This window comes from Notechis scutatus, chromosome 1, assembly GCF_049901735.1.
Source record: "Notechis scutatus isolate UNSWTSFEM ecotype Mainland chromosome 1, rNotScu1.2, whole genome shotgun sequence".
Classification (NCBI taxonomy): domain Eukaryota; kingdom Metazoa; phylum Chordata; class Lepidosauria; order Squamata; family Elapidae; genus Notechis; species Notechis scutatus.
Genome location: NC_142009.1, coordinates 305,897,662 through 305,918,074, shown reverse-complemented (window position 1 = coordinate 305,918,074; position 20,413 = coordinate 305,897,662). Strand labels below are relative to the sequence as shown.

At 36.9% G+C, this 20,413-nt stretch overlaps 1 protein-coding gene across 14 annotated transcripts in view; it reads right to left on the bottom strand.

Annotated features, from left to right (window-relative positions):
- The window catches only part of EVL (Enah/Vasp-like), a 147,993-nt gene that overhangs the window by 45,489 nt on the left and 82,091 nt on the right, over positions 1-20,413 (bottom strand). For all 14 annotated transcript variants that reach the window (XM_087952160.1, XM_087952168.1, XM_026680231.2 and 11 more), the window contains exons 2-3: positions 13,805-13,973; positions 10,719-10,899 (exon numbers count right to left, since the gene is read on the bottom strand). In XM_087952160.1, the coding sequence (XP_087808286.1) occupies positions 10,719-10,899; positions 13,805-13,973 (350 nt within the window). The remainder of the gene's footprint in view (positions 1-10,718; positions 10,900-13,804; positions 13,974-20,413) is intronic.

Here is a 20,413-nt window from a genome sequence, read left to right as displayed (position 1 = left end):
ACCTGATCTTTTTTAAAATTGAATATAAATTGGATCTTCTCTATGTCAAGTATGAATACTGTACTGTTCTTAAACTCAGAAAAAGATAATTCCTCTCCTATCAGTTTCTTGTATTTAAACTGATTTAGATTTGCATTCAAAGAATATAGTAGATTAAAAGAAACAAGAGGAGAAAGAGAGATGTTTCAAATTGTGAATTAGGGTTATGAATCAAGGGCTCCTTTGAGACTAGATTTGAAGGAATCTTGTTTAGTGAATTACCTAAATGCTTAGCTGTGTCTGCCCGTCCTTGATGCTACAGAGCAAGTTAATACACTTCCTCTAACATCTATGAGTTGAAAATGGATATTTGGAAGCAAAATTAGAATCAGCATTTCTATATTGTCCTCACAAAGGCAGGAATCAAGAGCAAAGAGCAGTATTAGTTCTGTGCCCTCCATTCTGGGAGCCCTCCTTTCGGGAGAGCACAGCTAGATGAGGAGGAATATCAGAAAGGAGAGCTGCAAAGGAGTTCCAAGTGCACCAAGCAAGAAGAGAGAATATAAGGGGTTTTAATGAGAACACAATGGTTTAAACCAGGGGTGTCAAACTCACGTCATCACAGCAGCATCACGTGACATATCAGGACTTTTTTTCCCCTTTGCTAAACTGGGCGTGGTCACATGACTCATCTGGCCCATGGGCCAGCAGTTTGATAGTCCTGGTTTAAACTAACACATTCTTGTAGCAGAAACAAAAAAGCTCAGGGTTAAAAAAAAAAAATCTAAAGTCAAGGTGTCCAGTCTTGGCTATTTTAACACCTGTGGATTTCAACTCCCAGAATTCTCCAGCCAGCCATGCTGGCTGAAGAATTTTGGGAGCTGAAGTCCACAGGTCTTAAAATCGCCAAGGTTGAACATTCCTGATCTAAAATGAAGAAAGAAATATTGATTTTTTTATTGTTTTGATTCAGCATCTATCTATTTTCTAGTTGTATCTTTGCTCCTCATATTTCCCACCCCTCCCAGATGACATTGATTTCTGTAAAAGTAGCAAAACATTAAGGAACTTTCCCAAGTGCTGTTATGTGTTTTAAAATGTGCTTTCACTGCTGGTAAATCTTTATGTATATAAACAGAAGCAATTCTTTTCCTGATACATTTCTAAACAGAGATACTAGGGCTCTAGCCCATACGACAAGATATTTGGAAGACAATCTTCTTCTCCATACAAGGTCAATTGTATTAGAAGAAAAAATATTCTATTTCTTTACGTAGGTTGATGTTAAGCAATGGGATCACCCAAGTATAATGGAAAACACACATCACTACCTCAGAGTTACCAACTGTAACTTCCAAGCACTTTTCGGGGGGCATGTACGGTATTACAGGCAGTCCTCAGCTTATAACCATTTGTTCAAAATGGCACTAAAAAGGTAACTCATGACCATTTTTCACAATTACAACCCTTATATCATTCCTATGGTCTTGTGATCAGAATTTAGGTGCTTGGCAACTGGTATGTATTTATAATAGTTGCATTGTGCTGAGGTGATGTGATCATCGTTTGTAACCTTCCTAGCTGGCTTCCAACAAGTAAAGTCAATGCGGGAAGCTGGATTCTCTTAACAACTGCATGATTCACTTAACGATTGCACTGATTCATTTAACAACTTTGGCAAAAAAGTCATAAAATGAGACACAATTCATCTTGTTTAGCAATAGGAATTTTGGGCTCAGTTGTGGTCATATCCTGTGGATTACTGACAGTAATTCCAACAGGAAGATGATTAGAGCATGAGACTCTGTGAACAGGGTTGGTTGAGCCAGGAACAACACACAAGATTTTCAATCCACTCAGAATCATTTTGGAGTAGTCTGCACCTAAATTAAGTAGGTGAAATTAAAATTAAGCCAGATGCATCTGTGTAAAAGCCCCCTTGGCCATACCCAACAACTGCTCCTTGAAAAGGCGCTGTCAGTCCAGGAGAGTGCCTGAATGACAGGACCACCTCTAAACAGGAAAATACAACTTGTTCAGAGCTAAAGATCCTACTACCTTGGTATCGCTTAACCCACAGACCCAAATCATCCAGCCTTAGAGGAATTCCATCTGAGTCTGTTCCTCCCAATCCATTTTCTGACAGCTCCTAGGCAATGCACCGGTATTTCTACCATTTTTTTGTTTATGCAGAACCAAACTGGGCACAGCAAAGTGATCTTCTAGTGGTGTAGCAGCACATTTCTGTAGCCCAGATCTCATAGTCTTCACTATAAATAGTACTGTACAGTATGCCTTTGTAGAGACATAGGGGTCATTTTGCCTGAAGCAGAATCAAGAAGAATAGCTGTTGAGATATTGTAGCACAGCAGGTGGAGAAATGAAAGTGTTTGTTGCTCTGATTACAGAGCAGATCAAAGCAGGGAGGTTGAAGGAACAACTATGAACAATGTTGCATCACTGCAGGAGGTTTATCCAGAGGGCATTTGGTTGCCTTTCAAGAGGGTCATATTCTTTCCCCTTGCTTTCAGTCTGAGTTTTCATCAATATAGACTTTTCTAGCCTGCCGAGCTGCTAATCTGTTGGACTTTATGGGACATACCAAATGCAAATTATGGAATTTAATTATCTCCTTGACTTCTATTTAGGACTTTAGGTACTACATCAAATAATAATTAGTCAACCAGTGACCCATGGCTTCTTCCATTCAGAGATATTTTTCTTACCTAACCAGAAAGACCATGGATGGACAAAAAAGCAATGGGAGTGGTGTGATTTCTATCTTGTAGTCATCTTTGCAACTGACTTTCCTTACGGGAAACTGGCAAAGAGTATCAGAAACTTTCCTTCCTTCCTTCCTTCCTTCCTTCCTTCCTTCCTTCCTTCCTTCCTTCCTTCCTTCCTTCCTTCCTTCCTTCCTCCCTCCCTCCCTCCCTCCCAAGTTTCCTGCCAGCTTCCTCATTTATTTTACTTAAGAGAAGCTTGCAGCAAGAAAGCCAGCGGAGAAACCGGAAGAAAGTTGCAAGGGGGGCGGGCAGTGCAGATCAAGAAGAGTGTGTGGGGTTCATAGGGGGTTGTGAGACATGGTATGCTGGTTGAGGGGGGTACATAGGGGATAGTACGGATTGCAAAGTATGCCTGGGAGTGCTAGGGAGTGCACAAGAGGTGCTGTGCAGTTTAGGAATGACCCACATGGTGGCAATGTGGGTCATGGAAGGTGCATGGGTGTTCTCAAGAGATGTTGCACAGATCAGAGCAAGCACATGGGGGAAGCATGGGTCAGAGAGGACGTGTGGGATTGCAAGAAGAGCCGTGTGGGTTTGAAAAGGCACGTGGAGAATAATGTGGGTAAAGTAGGTTGGGGGGAGGTGCACAAAAGGTGCTCTGTGAGTCCGGGAAGACTTCTTTCCTCCCAATACTACCTTCTCTCCCCCTCCCCCTTTCCTTCCCAGCAGGTGGAATATCATAAAATATCAAAATCTGAAAATCGAAATTGAAAGGTTATGGCATGAACCAGCATGGTTTATTTTTGTATAATGAACATCTCATGCTATTTGAGATCTTTTTATAAAACATACCATACCATAATAGAGTAGAAGAATAGAATACTTTATTGGCCAAGTGTGATTGGACACACAAGGAATTTGTCTTGGTGCAAATACTCTCAGTATACATAAAGAAAAGATACATTCATTAAGAATCAAGAATCATAACGTACAACACTTAATGATAGTCATAGGGTACAATCAACAATCAAATCATATTAGGAAACAATCAAGTGGGAGGGGATGGGTGATAAGGAGTGGTGAGAAGATTAACAGTAATAGTAGTGTACACTTTGTAAATAGTTGAACAGTGTTGAGGGAATTATTTGTTTAGCAGAGTGATGGCATTTGGGAAAAAAATGTCCTTGTGTCTAGTTGTTCTGTGTGCAGTGCTCTATAGTGTCGTTTTGAGGGAAGGAGTTGAAACAGTTTATGTCCGGGATGTGAGGGGTCTGTAAATATTTTCACAGCCCTCTTTTTGACTCGTGCAGTATACAGGTCCTCAATTGAAGGCAGGTGGGTAGTAATTGTTTTTTCTGCAGTCCTAATTACTCTCTGGAGTCTGTGTCTGTCTTGCTGGGTTGCAGAACCAAACCAGACAGTTATAGAGGTGCAGATGACAGACTCAATAATTCCTTTGTAGAACTGTATCAGCAGCTCCTTGGGCAGTTTGAGCTTTCTGAGTTGGCACAGAAAGAACATTCTTTGTTGTGCTTTTTTGATGATGTTTTTGATGTTAGGTGTCCATTTTAGGTCATGTGATATAGTAGAACCTAGAAATTTGAAGGTCTCTACTGTTGATACTGTGTTGTCTAGTATTGTAAGAGGTAGTAATATAGGAGGGTTTCTTCTAAAGTCTACCACCATTTCTACGGTTTTGAGTGTAGAAATGGTGGTAGACTTTAGAAGAAACCCTCCTATATTACTTTTGAGTGTGTTCAGTTCTAGGTTGTTCCGGTTATACCACGAGGCAAGTTGTATGACCTCCTGTCTGTATGCAGATTCATCGTTGTTTGTATGACCTCCTGTCTGTATGCAGATTCATCGTTGTCTTGAATGAGACCAATCACTGTTGTGTCAAACTTCAGTATTTTAACAGATGGATAGTTTGAGATGCAGTCATTAGTATATAGGGAGAAGAGAAGTGGAGATAGCACACAGCCTTGGGGGCCCCCTGTGCTGATTGTACAGGTATTGGATGTGATTCCGCCTAGCTTCACCTGCTGCTTCCTGTCTGTTAGGAAATCATTGCAAGAGCTACCATTTAATCTAAAAATCTTTCTAAGTACATTTAGGTACATTTAGACTGCAATAGTATATGCACACAGGTGGGAATAATCTACTAAATTCCATATGACATGCTTATGTATAGATGGCTCCACTTTTTATATGAATTACTCATTTCATAAAGACTTTTATATTTCAATCTTATATATGCCTACTTAGAAATACGTCACTGGATTCACTAGGCTTGTCTTTATGTATGTGTGTTTAGGTTACACTTTAGTCTTCCTTTGGTAGTCAAGCAAACAAGCTGGATTATTCAAAACCATTCAAGTTAGTTGCAGTCTAGGCTACATTCCTATATTGCACTCAGCCATTGTTCAACTATGACTTACTAAATAAACCATTGTCTGAAGTTACACCACAGACTAAGCCATGAATAAAACTTTACAAGCCAGAATTGTTGCTTGACATAAAATACTGTACACAATAATCTTAAAGAGGAACATTCATGATTGTTTCCTTAGTGTTCATGCACTTTTCAAACCTTTACTCATGGAATTATTGATTGCTTAAGAGGATAATCTACTAAAACTTTCTTTTCATTTTATTCCAGTGCAATTTTTTATATTACCTAATTAAATACTGTCCACAATGAGAGAAGAAAAAAAGATAAAGACTAAATGAAATGAATTGCATCAAAATATTCTATTTAGTTATAATTTTTAATAAGGGTGTTTACTATTTTACAAAGATTCTTGCATCCTATTTAAATGCATGGAAAAGATCACTTTTACAGGTTGTATGAGAAAGAAAAGTTTCAATCACTCGTTCATCACTGTAACGATTCTCATGATTCTCAAAACCAAAAACTGATGTTTTCAATGTTGCCTCTTTTTTACTGCAAGTTTCTTAATGCTTTTGCTGCATTAACATACTCATATTATTATTATTAGTAATAATATATAGATTATTGTCGAATTTATTATTTTAGAATCATAAAAAACAGAACAGAAAAAGACCTAATGTCCATTTTACCAGTCTTTTGCTATGTTGTCAATTGTTTACTTTCTCTAAAACTAACTTTGGAAAAAGACAATGACAGAAAAAAATCTCATGCAACTGGACAAAAGCAACAAATGTTTAAAAAGAAATGTTATGGTTTGTTTTGTAAAAAAAAGATTTAACCAGTTATAGTGATCTGAAATATTTAAGAAATTATGAAGCACATTCAATTTTATGTTGGCACATCCTGATTAAACAATGTTTTTTTTAAAAAAATGTCAGCGAGTTTATACTGCATTTTGTTCTTTGGGCAATATGAAATAAAATACTGTAATCTCCAATTGTGTTCTTTGCTTCACAAGATCTTGCTACTTTTGTAAACACACTATGATACAAGTTTTCATTTTCAGACATGTAAATATTTTGGCATGAGCAGTCTTGTTTCTTTAACAGAAATGCAGTTACAAGCTTGTTTTAAATCTTATTTAGCTGTATAAATTAAAAATGTAAAAGGGGGATAAATCTGTTTCGGACCACAGAGGGAAAAAAAAAACCCAAACCCTGTCTCTGCCAGCATTCTAGTCCAAGTTGAAGTGTACAGTACTTTACCATAAGGGGAATAATTTTTTAAAAAATGTAACTTGCTTCTGTATATGAAAAGAAGGAGAGCTGGTTAAAAATCTGCCAGTGTCGTTGAAACTGGAGATCATTAATTTAGGGGGGAGATAGAAAGGCATCATACTCTGATTAGTGATTTCAGGAGAAACTTCTTTTTTTTTAAAAGGAACGAGACAAAGGGACAATAAAGAATGGACAAAAGATACAAATATAATGACTCAAATTAAGATGATTAATTAAGATAGAATTAAGAAGAGTGAAATATGTGGAGAAGTTAATATAGAAGACTTAGAATGGTAAATAAAATAAGTAATGATATGTAAGATGAGCATGAATATAATTGAAGTCCATGAAGAGAGAGATACCTGGGTCCAAGTTACTTTCCAAAAAGATTTTTTTTATGTTTTGTGTGTTGTGTGTATATGTTTTTTTTTTTTGGGGGGGGGAGAATTAATAAAACCTTGCAGAAATATAGAATGAGAATAATGGTAACTAAGTCAGAAAGAAATAGATGAAATAATAATAATGAAATTGAATAAGAGTAAAGAGAAGTAAAGAGAAATTGGATAAGAGGTTTTTGTATGTTTATATGGAAATGGTTTAAAAGAATTATAGTTTATCTGACTTGTTAAATTTATAATGGAAAAAGGTTTAAACATGTAATGGATAATGATGATTTGTGTGTTTTGAAAATTAATAAAACTTGTTTTTTTTTTTTTTTTTTAAAGAAACTGGAGATCAAACAAGATTCTGCCTTTAAATAATGGGAGGGGAGGGTTTTTAAAAATAAAAAATAAAAGTGCTTTTTTCACTGCTTTCTATTGTCCATTTTCATTTTTATTTATTTTTCTTCTGTCTGCTTGTATTTCTCTTTCCTATTATAATTTTTTACTCTCTGACTATTTTCTTCTTCCAGTCTCCATTTTTCACTTTTTTTAAAAAACTACTTCCAATTTGCTCCTGACTCCTCCATGGAAGACAAATTCATTGAAACTCTCATAATAGGACTTGTCACTTTCCTATGGAGATCATATATATCATTTATATGTTTTCTAAATAAAACAAAATGCTTGGAATCAATGTCTGGTAAGATCAATTTGAAATAATTAGATAAGTCAAACTGCTCAAATGGGGGCACAAAAATCTCTTCACTAAAGCTTTCTTTAAAGTAAAAAAAAAAAAAAGCAATGATGTTCATATTAAAAGAAATTTCCAAGTAAATCATCCCTCAACTACAGCAATTATATACTGTATTTTTCACATACTGCTATTTTACATTTTGAAGCCTGCTTACAACAAGAGGCTTGGAATTATACTGCAACTCTTTATGTGATGAACTTTAAATGTGCCTCCCAAATACCTCATAATTACATAAAAACTATGATGCAACTGAGAAAAGTAATCTAAATCCAGCTATAAAGGATCTATACAGGTGATCCTCAACTTACTATGACAATTGAGCCCAACATTTCCATTGCTAAGTGAAACAGTTCTTAAGTGAATTTTTCACAACCTATATCTTGCCACAATTGGTAAGTGAATCACTGCATGTGTTAAGTTAGTAAGCCTCTTCAGTGAGTTTGGCTTCCCCATTGATTTTGCTTGTCAGGTCGCAAAAGGTGATTTTTTAAAATATATATATATTAATAGATAGATCATAGAATAACAGAGTTGGAAAGGACCTTGGAGGTCATCTAGTCCAACTGCCTGCTGGAGCAGGAGAGTCTATTCCAAATATTAGCCTCTACATGACCCCAGGACATTGCAACCATCATAAATATGAGTCAGTTGCCAAGTGTCTGAATTTTGATAACTGGATCATGGGAATGCTACAACAGTTGTAAATGTGGAAAATGGTTACAAGTCACTTTTTCAGTGCTGCTGTAACTTTGAATGGTCACTAATTGAACTGCTATAAGTTGAGGACTACCTGTATTTACAGTCTGGGAAAGCGTGTCAGGACAGTAGAAAAAAGCTTAGTTTATGTTAAAGCTACAATACTACCAATGCCTTTGGTTTAGCCAATGCCTTCTTTATATAAGGAGGACTCATCTTCGTTGATGAGACATTTGATGTCACAAAACTTAGCTTCTATTTCAGCAACTATGGGGTCACATGATTGAACTGAAGAGCAAGGAAAAAAGCTCAGGATTTTCATGCCCTCCAAATGACTTTTTTTAAAAAATGTCTTTGCCAAGGGCTTTATTATTGACTTTGTGTTTCTTCTTCTACAGTAGTATAGACTAATAAGAAATTCAATGGAATTATCCAGCAGAGAAATGCTGGGACGGATTGATTAAATTAGCATAACTATTTGATTTAATGGTTCAAGACACATTTATTAAAGACTGAAAGTATTTCCTTAGTGAATCTAAACAAAACACAAAAACTAATGAAGATAAAATCATTCTCAAAGATCCATCTCATCCTGGGAACCCTTTTTTTTTTAACTATTACCACCTGGCAGACGGTACAGAATAATAAAAACAAGGACAAATAGGCTGAAAAACAGCTTCTATCCCAGAGCAGTAGCTCTTTTGAATTCTGTTGTATAGTGCAGTGTTGGTGTGGTGTCGGGGGTTTCCAGTTCAATGTGTGGAGGGTGAAGGATGTGTGTTTATGGTCATGGTCATGATGTGCACTGAAGATGGTGTTTGATTTCGTTGTACGAGGTGTAATGATAAAATAAAATAAAATAAAACTATGTAAATTGTAATGGTTAAAAAAAATGACTGGCACTACCCCCAGGTTCTCAATGATTTCTCAAGAACACACTGCTTCAAAAATGTTCTGCTGCTGCTAAAACAAATGGAACCTGGTGAGACAAGATACAGTGTTAATTTCTCCTTTTTTTCATCCTACATCACTGAGCAGATCAATTAATCAATCAATTACATTTGTGTGCTGCCAAATTAATTCAGACTCATGGTATTCACACAAGTGGGTGTCTGAGTGTAATAAGCAGTTTACTCAAGATGATCTGTGTAAACCTCACAAACACCACAACATAAAGTACTGAGTCTGGTTTATGAAGAAAGTGAATGTTAAAAATAGGACATCAGAAATAGTCTATAGTTATATATTTTGTATATCTGTTTATATATATTTATACTTCATTGCTGTTTTGCACTTCTGGTTAGATGCTAACTGCATTTCGTTGCCTGTGTTCATGTGCAACGACAATAAAGTTGAATCTAATCTAATCTAATCAATCTAATCTAAGTAACTAATGCCATCAATTTGACATCCTTAATTCTTTCTCAAGAATTATCACAATAATGTACAATAAAATTCCTACCCTCAAATACTGACCTGTTAAATAATAATCTGAGTTTAGGAAATAGAAATGGACATTTCTTCATCTTTGAGAAGTCTCAATCATGCTGTTTTAGTGATAACAAAATAAATTGGAAAGCTCTACGCACTGATATTTTTACATATTTTTATTCATATTTCAAGCATTTGCTTAAAATGTGTCTAGTAGCAAGTGTGTCTATTGCATTTAGATTTTGGAATTTTTTTTTAGAAAAAATGGCTAAGCATTGATCTGACTTAACTATTCTATATGCCATGGGAAGATAAATCTTGTATGCATGTGGAAAGCAGCAAGTAAACATGTTGGTCAACCAAATCTTATGTTCACATTTCTTTTAGGATAAGGACCTACAGAGAGTAAGGAAGATGACCTTCTTGGGGATATGCAGAAGTTCTAGCCTAGTAAAAGGGGCCAAAATATTCTTTTTAATTCCAGAATGGACGTGACTCAGACAAACACTCTCCTGATTTATTAAATTATAAGAAGGAAGAAGAGCTACAGCACAATCTGCAGCCCAAGATTCTATTGTTACAGTCAATCTCAATAGAAGCAGTTATAGACAACCTGTGGAATTAATTTCATAATCTGGTCTACCTAATGGGGTTGAAAAGACAAAGCCAAACAAATTCATGTCTCACATAAATCTCATACAGGTGGATTAAAACAAGAAAAAGAAAGGTATCACATTTCTTCATTATAATGGAAACAGTAAAATTTCAGGTATGAAAAGTGCCTGGATTATTTCTTTTATGAACATCTATATTTTCCCCCCATGGGGCAAGACAACTAACAGCATGTGCTATTGCTAGCAGTAGTGTTCTCTTACAATTTAACACAAGCCTTAAAAACAGAAAAATGTACATTTTAGAAATACCAAAGTTTTGCCTTCAATGCTTTCAAAAAAGGGCAGATATTGCACTCTGAATGAGTCATGTATCCTGACTCTAATATTTGTACTACTGTATATCAGGCTATAATTTGCTAACAGAAGTGGTAATGGTAGACCCGATAATCTTAATTATTTGTCTTACCTCCATCTTGCTGTGAGTTCATGATATTTAGGGCAAATAGCATTGCATTTGAAAATGTGGTTGCCTCTTCTTTACTAGCAAAGTTCAGTCCATAAACCTGCCGTGCGTCACGCCACTGATGGAATGTTGGTGTTGCTTGATTGTACTTCAAACCTTTCACAATTGAATAATTAATCACTACCTGAAATTGAAATAGAAGAAATGAGCAGTCACTAAGAACATATGCTTTAATCTGATGCCATCATTTTCATACAATAGTTTTTACTACTATAACAGTGCATAATTTTATTATCTAATTTCATGAATGGTTTAAGGTTAGCTGCATCAGAAGGAGAAATAGCCTAAAAGGCAGCACAACAACTTACTAAGATAATAATGAATTAGCAGCTACTAATTCTAATAATTAGCAGAAAAAATACACATAAACCCATGTATCATTTTAACGTTATTGTATAGTCAGATGTTATATATCTTGTTTTTCTCTTTATGTAAGAGTTTGCTTTCTTTTTGAAATAATTTTTTATTCCCCACCCCCCACAAATATATTTCCAGAAAGGTAGAAAACAAATATAAGAAGATATCTTGCATCAGATTGTTCTATCTTTTCATTTAGCTCAGTATTGTCTGTTCTCTTGGGAGTCCAAATATGAAGAAATCTTTCTCAACACATATTATCTGATCCTTTTAACTGCAGATCCTAGGGATTATAACTTGGCCCCCCCACACGTAAAACAAACATTTATACCTGAGCTAGGATTTATCTCAACCGTTCTGCCAGAGTCACCAATAGTGAGACTCCAGACAACTCCTCATTTTGCGCCCTGCCCTCACAGCTCAGACTCCAAACTGCCCACATATTATAAATTCTGTTCTTTTCAGATTAGGTATGCTTCCTCTTCAGATCCAAAGGCCTGAATCAGATACTATTTCGAAGTAAAGTACATTCTGCAAGGATGTAGCAGCAATGTGATCTGAAAGTAGGGGGCACTGCCATCAGCCCTCTTGCTACAGATAACAGATAATCAGAGTTGAAAGGGACCTTGTAGGTCATCTAGTCCAACCCTCTACCCAAGTGGGGGACCCTACACAATTTCTGACAAATGTTCCATTGGTTGATTGTTCTCACTGTCAGAAACTTTCTCCTTATTTCCAGGTTAAATCTCTCCTTGTTCAGTTTCCATCCATTATTCCTTGTCTGACCTACAGGAACTTTAGAAAATAGCTTGACCCCTTCCTCTCTGTAGCAGCCCCTCAAATATTGGAAGACTGCTATCATGTCTCCCCTGGTCCTTCTCTTCACCAGACTAGCCATGCCCAGTTCCTGTAATCATTCTTCATCTGTTTTAGTCTCCAGTCCCCTAATCATCCTGGTTGCTCAGTCCAATCAATTGTGCACATTGTCACCTCACCTGACCTCTGTGAGGGCAATGGGATGGTTAAAATGGCCTGCCCCACTGCCCCAGGCACCTAATAAATCCAAGAGATTTCCTGAGGGCACCTAGAAATTTTTCCAGCCTTCAAGTAGCTGTTTTCTGGTATTCAACAAGGACATTAAACATGATTGAATACAAGCAGGTTTTCCCAAGTTGCAGATTGAAGGCCTCCCTTCCTGCAAAGCTGCAAGAAATGAAGCAGCTAAAGAGAGAGATATAATAATGTTGGCAGAAGACAATGAGTGAGTGCCCATTGTTTAGGAGTATTTAGTGGCATAAAAGGAATGGAATGTGTTTTCTTCACCGCTTTTCCTACATCTCCAGACTTGTATCACTTAGTAGCCCTGGGTAAAGAAGCTGATCTCTCTGCTGACCACCATAATAATTTTATGGGATTCTTTGAGATAAAACAATTCATTGAAGATAGGCACTAATTGGACAGAATCTTATGAGGTGACAAGGGTAATGTCTAACAAGATTATCTGGGATCCCTTTGAGCTTGTAGAAATCAAGAGAGTGAAAACAATCCTCTGCAGCACGATTGGATTTATGACAATCCTGGCTTCCTAAGTAGAATGCATTCATCCGGATCTGTAAGGTAAGTAATACTGGTACCACTCTGATGGAAAGAGAAAAACCATCTACTGTAAAGGAGGCATACTTCTATCTAGCTGTATTGCAGAACTTCAATCCCCAATCTTCTTTTTTAGAGAGAAAAAAAACCACATTCGACACATTAATGAATGGGTTGAAAGTTGCCTAGATGGCCTCTTGCAGCACTTTGCCAGCCAAAATGGGCCATGGGGGGGGGCTGCATGTGGCCCCCTGCACCCTGTTTTGGCTGCCATCCAGGCTGAAAATAGGTTGCATACAGCCCCTCCATTCTCCATTTTGGCTGCCAGAGGCACTGTGGACTTTGCTATTTTCAGGCTGGCCCCACAGGCCAGATTTAAACACCCCATGGGCCAATCCGGCCTGCGGGCCTTGAATTTGACACCCCTGTATTAGATAATCTTTATTGACTAGAGTTAGCAATGTGAGCACATCTTAAGAAGGGTTGCTGAGGAATGAAGCTGCTCATTCAAATCCAGATGATAAGAAACATCTTGTTTCTGAAGATGGACAGCTTCAACTTGCTTGCCTTTTGAAAGTCATTAAGGCCATAGGGTTCAAAGGGATTTTCACAGCAAATGACTATAGAAGATTATTATGCTAATGAGAGTTTTCTTATAAAGCAAAGCTGTCTTGTGGGATTTGAATTAGAACAATATGTATAAATAAATAATTCAAACAAATGTGGGGGGGGGGCGGAGTATAAAGCTTGGAATGTACAACTTGCTTTATTTATACAATATCCTATATCCTGGCATCTCGTGGTAATGCTGGAATTATCTGAAACCTTGGAGAATTTCTTGTAACCACTTGAGACAGTTCTGTGTTAAATGGAGCAACATCCCACTTCAGCATAAGGCGTCCTTTGCTCAGCATAAATTATGTATTTTAACCACAGAGGAAAGAATGTGCTCTTAAAATAAAAAGTTTAAATGTACATACACACACTAATATACCTTTTTTTAAAAAACACAGAACAACCACTGTTCTTTGAGTTCTATTTTAGAACTTGTATGGTTGAAACGCTGAAAAAACACTCACTTGTTGATCTTGAAGTTTAACTCCAACTACTCTAAATGTGTTGCTGGCCGTGTTGTGATAGATGTTGATTCGGCTGAAGCCCTGTTGTCCAGGCTTTATTGGCACCCATTTCTTACTGGTATCGTCATAAACCATAACTGATGCCCGGGCTTGGCATATACTCTGTTCACTGAAAAATAAATCAATAAGAATAAACAGTAAATCAAAGATAAGCACAAGATCTGTGATATATTTTATAATCGGAAATAGTAGTGCTTCAGAATTTTAGATATTTGCATTTTAAATGAAATGATTTAATTTAAACTTCACAAATGGAAATCTGAACATTATCTTGAAGTCTGTATATTTTGTGTATTGAATAAAATGCATAGAAGAATACACTGTCTGTGGAAAAAATAGTTTCATATTTAAATGCAAATTCGTTTTTGTTTTTCCAATTATGACTCAAACAAATAAGTATGAAACTGACTTATGAACATATGAAAATGAAAGGACTGATTCACATATTCTCTCTAGTCTGTAAGACAAAATATTTAAAAATGACCATATGCATACAGAATACATATTATATTCTAGAATAGGACCTCTACCCAGTTTCCTGCCTTCATAAATTTCTATAATGCTGGCCTAGTTGTACTGGATTGTGCTATCAGAGGGAAAAAATGATCTTGCGTGCTTGTAGTTTCTTTAGAGAACTCCCATGTAGAAGAAACTAGTGCTTGTTTCATAGGTTTATCTGAAGCCCAGGACTTCATCAATCTCAATTTTCTTACAAGCCATTCATCCTTAGTTAAACATTGTAAGTTCCAAGGGAAGTGTAAAAAAATCAGTACACCAAATACAAGCTAGGCGGATATGACCTTGTTGATGACCCTCACTCTGTCAAGGACCTTGGAGTACTCATATCAAATAACCTAAGCGCCAGAGCGCACTGTAACAGCATTTGCCTTTTGGCATTAAGAGTTGTAAATCTAATTTATGAAGCTTCTCCTCCGGTAATATTGAATTGCTAACTAGGGCATACAAAACCTTTGCTAGACCAACACTTGAATACAGCTCATCTGTCTGGAATCCGCACTGTATATTGAACATTAATACAACTGAACGAGTCCAGAAGTATTTCACGAGAAGAGAACTATACTCCTCTGCTCGCAACAGAATACCCTATATCACCAAGCTTGAAAATTATCTGCTACAGTGTCCTACCAGTCAATGATTACTTCATCTTCAACCGCAACAATACAAGAGCACACAACAGATACAAACTCAATGTAAGCCACTCCAAACTTGATTGCAGAAGGTACAACTTCAGTAACAGAGTGGTCAATGCCTGGAATGCACTACCTGACTCAATTGTTACATCCTCTAACCCCCGCTCTTTTAACCTTAAACTACCCACTATTGACCTCACTCCATTCTCCATAAGAGGTCTGTAAGGGGCGTGCATAAGTGCACTGTCCCTGTCCTATTGTCCCCATTTATTCGTACCTATTTCCTATATTCTTACTCATGTTTATACTTATACTTATATTTTATTAACAAATAAAATAAATAAATAAACATTGTAAGTTCCAAGGGAAGTGCTAAGAAGACTCTTCACAGCAGAACATCTCCTTATAGGATTTAAGAATTTGAGTTTGACTGCCAATATAAACAAATGAAATGGTAAAGTAGATAGTTTTTGTATCTTCCAGTCCCCAAAGATCACCAAAGAAATGTTGGAGATAGGGTGCAAATGAAGAAACGTACAAAAAGTCCTATTGCAGAAATACTAGCTTGTGTATATCCATTACACAAATTGTATGAGGAGGGATTTTTTTAAATTGTTGCCAGCTAAATCAAAGAAATCAAACCTCATTTAATATACTTTAACAATTTAAATTATCACATCTAATAGACTTAAAAACCAGCCAAAACAATTCTTAGCCAATATTCTATATAGAAACTTTATTTTGTTTTGTTTTTTAAATGAAAAAGACGCAGCTTTTTTTGTGAAAGAAAAATATTTTTTGTAGTACACTACTGATGCCTGTGCCTTAAATCAGGGATCCCCAACCACCGGTCCCCGGACCGGTACCGGTCCGTGGAACAATTTCTACCGGGCCGCCGGTTTGCTGGGCGCCGCCATCTTGTTTTGATGAAAAAGTGCTTCTGGTGAGCTTTTCCGGGTAGAAAGCAGCGTTTGGATGCTGAAAGAATACTCGCGCCTTAGTTTCATCGGGGGGAGGGGGCGGCTTCGAACAAAACTAAGGCACGAGGATTCTTTCAGCACGCATGGTAAGGCGAGCAGAGCGACCGTCCCGAAGCCGTTGCGAAGCCCATCGACACAGGTACAAAGGAGGAGTTGAAGGTGGTGGGGAGAAGCGGGGGACGGCTGGCTGGCCGGTCGCTCAGCTCGCCTTGCCATGAGTGCTGATGCCGGTACTGGGCCGCGGATGATTTTGTGTTGCCGGTACTGGGCCGCGGATGATTTTGTGATGCCGGTACCGGGCCGCGGCACAAAAAAGCTTGGAGGCCACTGCCTTAAATAGCAATACTGGATACTTGTTAGGCAATCTATTAGCAGTAATTCTAAGAAGAAATAAAAGGACAAATATTGTTTTTCTTTTCTTGTTGTATCACCTCCTTCCTAATCTACTTTTTAGGCTAAGAATGAAAAGTGTTACAGTTAAGATTAAAAGCACTTCTTAAGTTATAGTCCTCTTATAGTGTATTTTACATAGAGATTGCAGGATAGAAGAATGCAATCACAAAATAATTCTAAAAATAGAAAAGTAAATATTGATCAAGATAAAAGTGTGACTAGAATTCCAATTTAATCTAGTGGAGTTGTTGGTATGAGAACTAGAACTCTAATCTAGCAAAACTACAATTAATGCTCTGCAATGTATACTGGAGAGACTTGAACACTGGGGTCAGAGCGTTTTTATTTGTTTTGTTGCTACATATGAGCACAGAGGTGGTCAAAGTTGGTAACACTGCAAAAATTTATCACAAGAGAAAATAAAATACACAGAGAAGAGTTCCAAAAATATTTCTCCAAACTATATGAAGTGCCAAATGTCAAATGCGGTTCCACACAAAGTAATGTACATCAGCAGAAAAATGCAAACTTCATACATTAATGAATGGTTTGAAAGTTGCTGGCAGTTTGGAGCAGCTGATCGGGGAAGGTATCCTGGAGTCATGGTAAACAAGTCAAAGAAAATATCAACTCAGAATGTAACAAGGGGGAGGTAAAATAGGGAGATTTTAAAATAAAGCACCAATATTGAAATCCCCTTAGCTAAATCATAGTGACTATATTGGAATATTGTGTACATTCCTAAAAGAGGATATTATGGAGAATGAGAAGCCATCCTCCCCCCAAAAAGACATGTGCCCACAAATATATATTTTTAAACAATGTATAATTTCATTGTGCAATTACAGTGATGGCTACCAATTTAGAATATTTTAAAAAGGGCCTAGAAGATTGGGCTATCAGGGGCTAGTAGTCTAAAGAGCTGTTTACCACTCCCTTAAATATTGATTGCTGTATTCAAATAGCAAGGAAAGGTTATCACTCTCTGGTTTACACCATAGGGCGTCTGGAAAGCATCTGGTTTGGCAATGTGGGCAGAGAATGCCATCCTGATAGACCACTGGTGTTATCCAAGATGACACTCATGTTCTTATGGTGCTACAAATATGGAGTACATATCATTATGTAGTGCAGGGTTCTAATTTCAGATTTAAAAAACCTTTTGTTTTACTTTTATAACTCAACCCAGACAGGACTGTATATACAAGTGTATTACCAGATTCACAACACTAGAATGTCTTTTCACCTTTCAAGTTCTCCTCTGCTAAACTCTCATGGCAAAGCCTAAAAGCCTTTCCACACTGCTTCAGGAGTTTCCACTCTTACACTAATATTTATGCTAATATTTATTTAAAAGTCCACAATAGATGGTAGGATTCTATCATGAAATTATGACAGTCCTATCATTAAATGCCATACCATCAATTATATCAAGAGCATCATTGTGAAGTATATTTTACATCATAAATTACATCATGAGTATTCTCAACGCCATATGACACAAGTACAAATAGCCATATCAGTAGGAAAAATTCCAAACATTATTCTGGCAAATATTTTTTGTGTACTGGTATATTCATTAACTGCCATGCTCTAATGCAGGGCTGTCAAACTCCTGGCCAATGGGCCCGATGCTTCACATGCTGGCCACGTCCACACCCAGTTTAGCAAAGGGGGAAATAGTTCCAATACGCCACGTGATGCTGCAGTGATGTGAGTTTGACACCCCTGCTCTAAAAGTGCAGTACAGAGTTCAGAGTGTTGGGCAACAACTGATGATATCCTGGTTCAAGTCTACTTACAGATGCTATTGGAAGCCTTTCCAAAAAGAAAAGGATCAGAGAGCTATATATCCCTGTGTGTTGCATTTCCTACTACTAGGCTCAATAGTGGCAGATAAAGGGAAGTTTTTCTTCCCTTATGCTGAATAATGGAAAAAGGTCTCACACACAATGACCCCTTTCCCTCCTTTTAAAAATCCTGATCAGGTAATCTCCTGATAAAGACTCCTTTCATGGAGTGCCAATACTAATTAATACTTGTCATCCAAGTTGGCCCTATCTAAATGTGTTGGGTATCAATCCCCCAGAATTCACAAATAGATAGAGCTGTCAAAAGTGTTAGGAAAAATATATCCAGTTTTTTTTAGTTCATGTACATTTATATTAATGCAAAAAAAAAAAAAAAAAGATTTCTGTGACTGTTAGAAGGAATTATATCCTTGAAACTTATGTTTGCAGTTGTGAGCTTTTTATTCTAACTTCTGGATTTCTGGTTTCTAGTATATCAAGGAACCAGATTCCAACTTTTGAAACAACTAATGGTCTTATGCATATGTTTAAGTCCCAGGATGAGGCCAACCAAGTACTTAGAACTTATTTCTCCTGAATCACAAACTTGGCAAGAATCATCATTGTGCAGAAAACAGAAAGTGAAGGATTCTTCCGGAAACAATTCCAAATACCGACACTTAACAATATGCATATTGTAATACACTATATGATTAATGGTGACTGCTGGGGTTACAACTTTTGTTTTAAGTCAGTGGCAGTTTTTAAAAACACATGACAATACTTGAAGCACAATCAATCTCACCCAATTTAATTTCTTTGGTGACTGAATGAGACACTACGTTGGATGGTAAGATTGCTGCAAAAAAGCTATCCTATACTGCTGCTTTGAGATGTCTGAGTTTGTATAACATGATGTAATATCATTCAGAAATGATTTTCCTAAGTCCCAGTGAATTTGAAGAAAGGCAATGAAATTGTGTACCAAAATAATGTGATGCCATACAAAGGGGAGAAGGAAGAGCTGGGGCTGATGGTTTGTACAGCAGCTATAGATCTGCTTTCTCATCTGGCAGGAAATGAGTCACAGCATCATAATTCTCATTCATTTTGAGCTGAACATGTGCCAGGTGGATTGCACCTCAACCCTCATCATTTTAGAGTAAATTATAACACCGAAACACAAAAGTATTTTGCCCAAGGTTGTAATTCAGTATATCACTTTGGCATGCAAAACTTTGGTTCAGTTACCATAAGATATAAATAACTTGGGGATAGTTCCATGACTGGAAAAAGTATTCTCTGCTCAAGACTGTACAGACACTCTGACAGGCAGTTAAGAAAATAATCAACTTAACACGGTCAACAATGTGAAGAAACTTTTTACAATAACTATATGTTAGCTACATGAGGAAAAGAGGATCCTTCTCATACATAGTGCTAGAAGGCTGAAAGACCTTTCTGTATCTTCATATTCTCTCAAGCCTTTCAAAGTTCTTCTACAATGACATCAAACCTTTTTCTTCCATTTGCTTCAGTGAAGCAAAGGTTAGTTAGGTTTACATGATAATAGCGCAGCCCCCTCTGATGTGCTGGTGCTGGCATTTGCAGCCAAATGAAATTTTCCATATATCTGAAATTTGAGGAAGAGCTTAAGATTGTGCATGCAGCCTTTCTGGAATACTTGAAATACAGAAAGTTTTGATCTTAGATGATCAAGAAATGGATGTCCTTAAAACTTTTTTTTAATGCAAAAGGCTGAAAGAGATTCTGAAAAGTAGAGAGAAATAGGCATCCCCCAAAAATAAAGCCATACAAGGGAAGGACTGAAATAATACCTGCCCGCCCCCCAATCTTTCATGGTGACAGCTGCTCCACTAGTAACTGAATAAAGAATTACAATTATCTCCAGCTTAACTCCTGAGGTATACAAACAAGAATAATTTTTAGAATTGTTTCCTTACTCTGTTAGATTCCACTGTTTTGATTTTGTTATTTAGAGACTTAATACTTTTTTCTTATTCTCCTTTTGTTAAATAAGTCCTGTTTTTTTAAATTTCTCACTAATTTGCATATCTGTTTTTCTTATGCAAGATCAAGAGACCTGGTAGGGTGGAGGCATATTCATGTTATTTTGAGTGCAAATATGTCTACCATCACCACTACCAAGGGTGTTGTATTCATTTTATTAGATTTTTAACCTGCCTTTGTTACTTGATAAGTAAATCAAGGCAC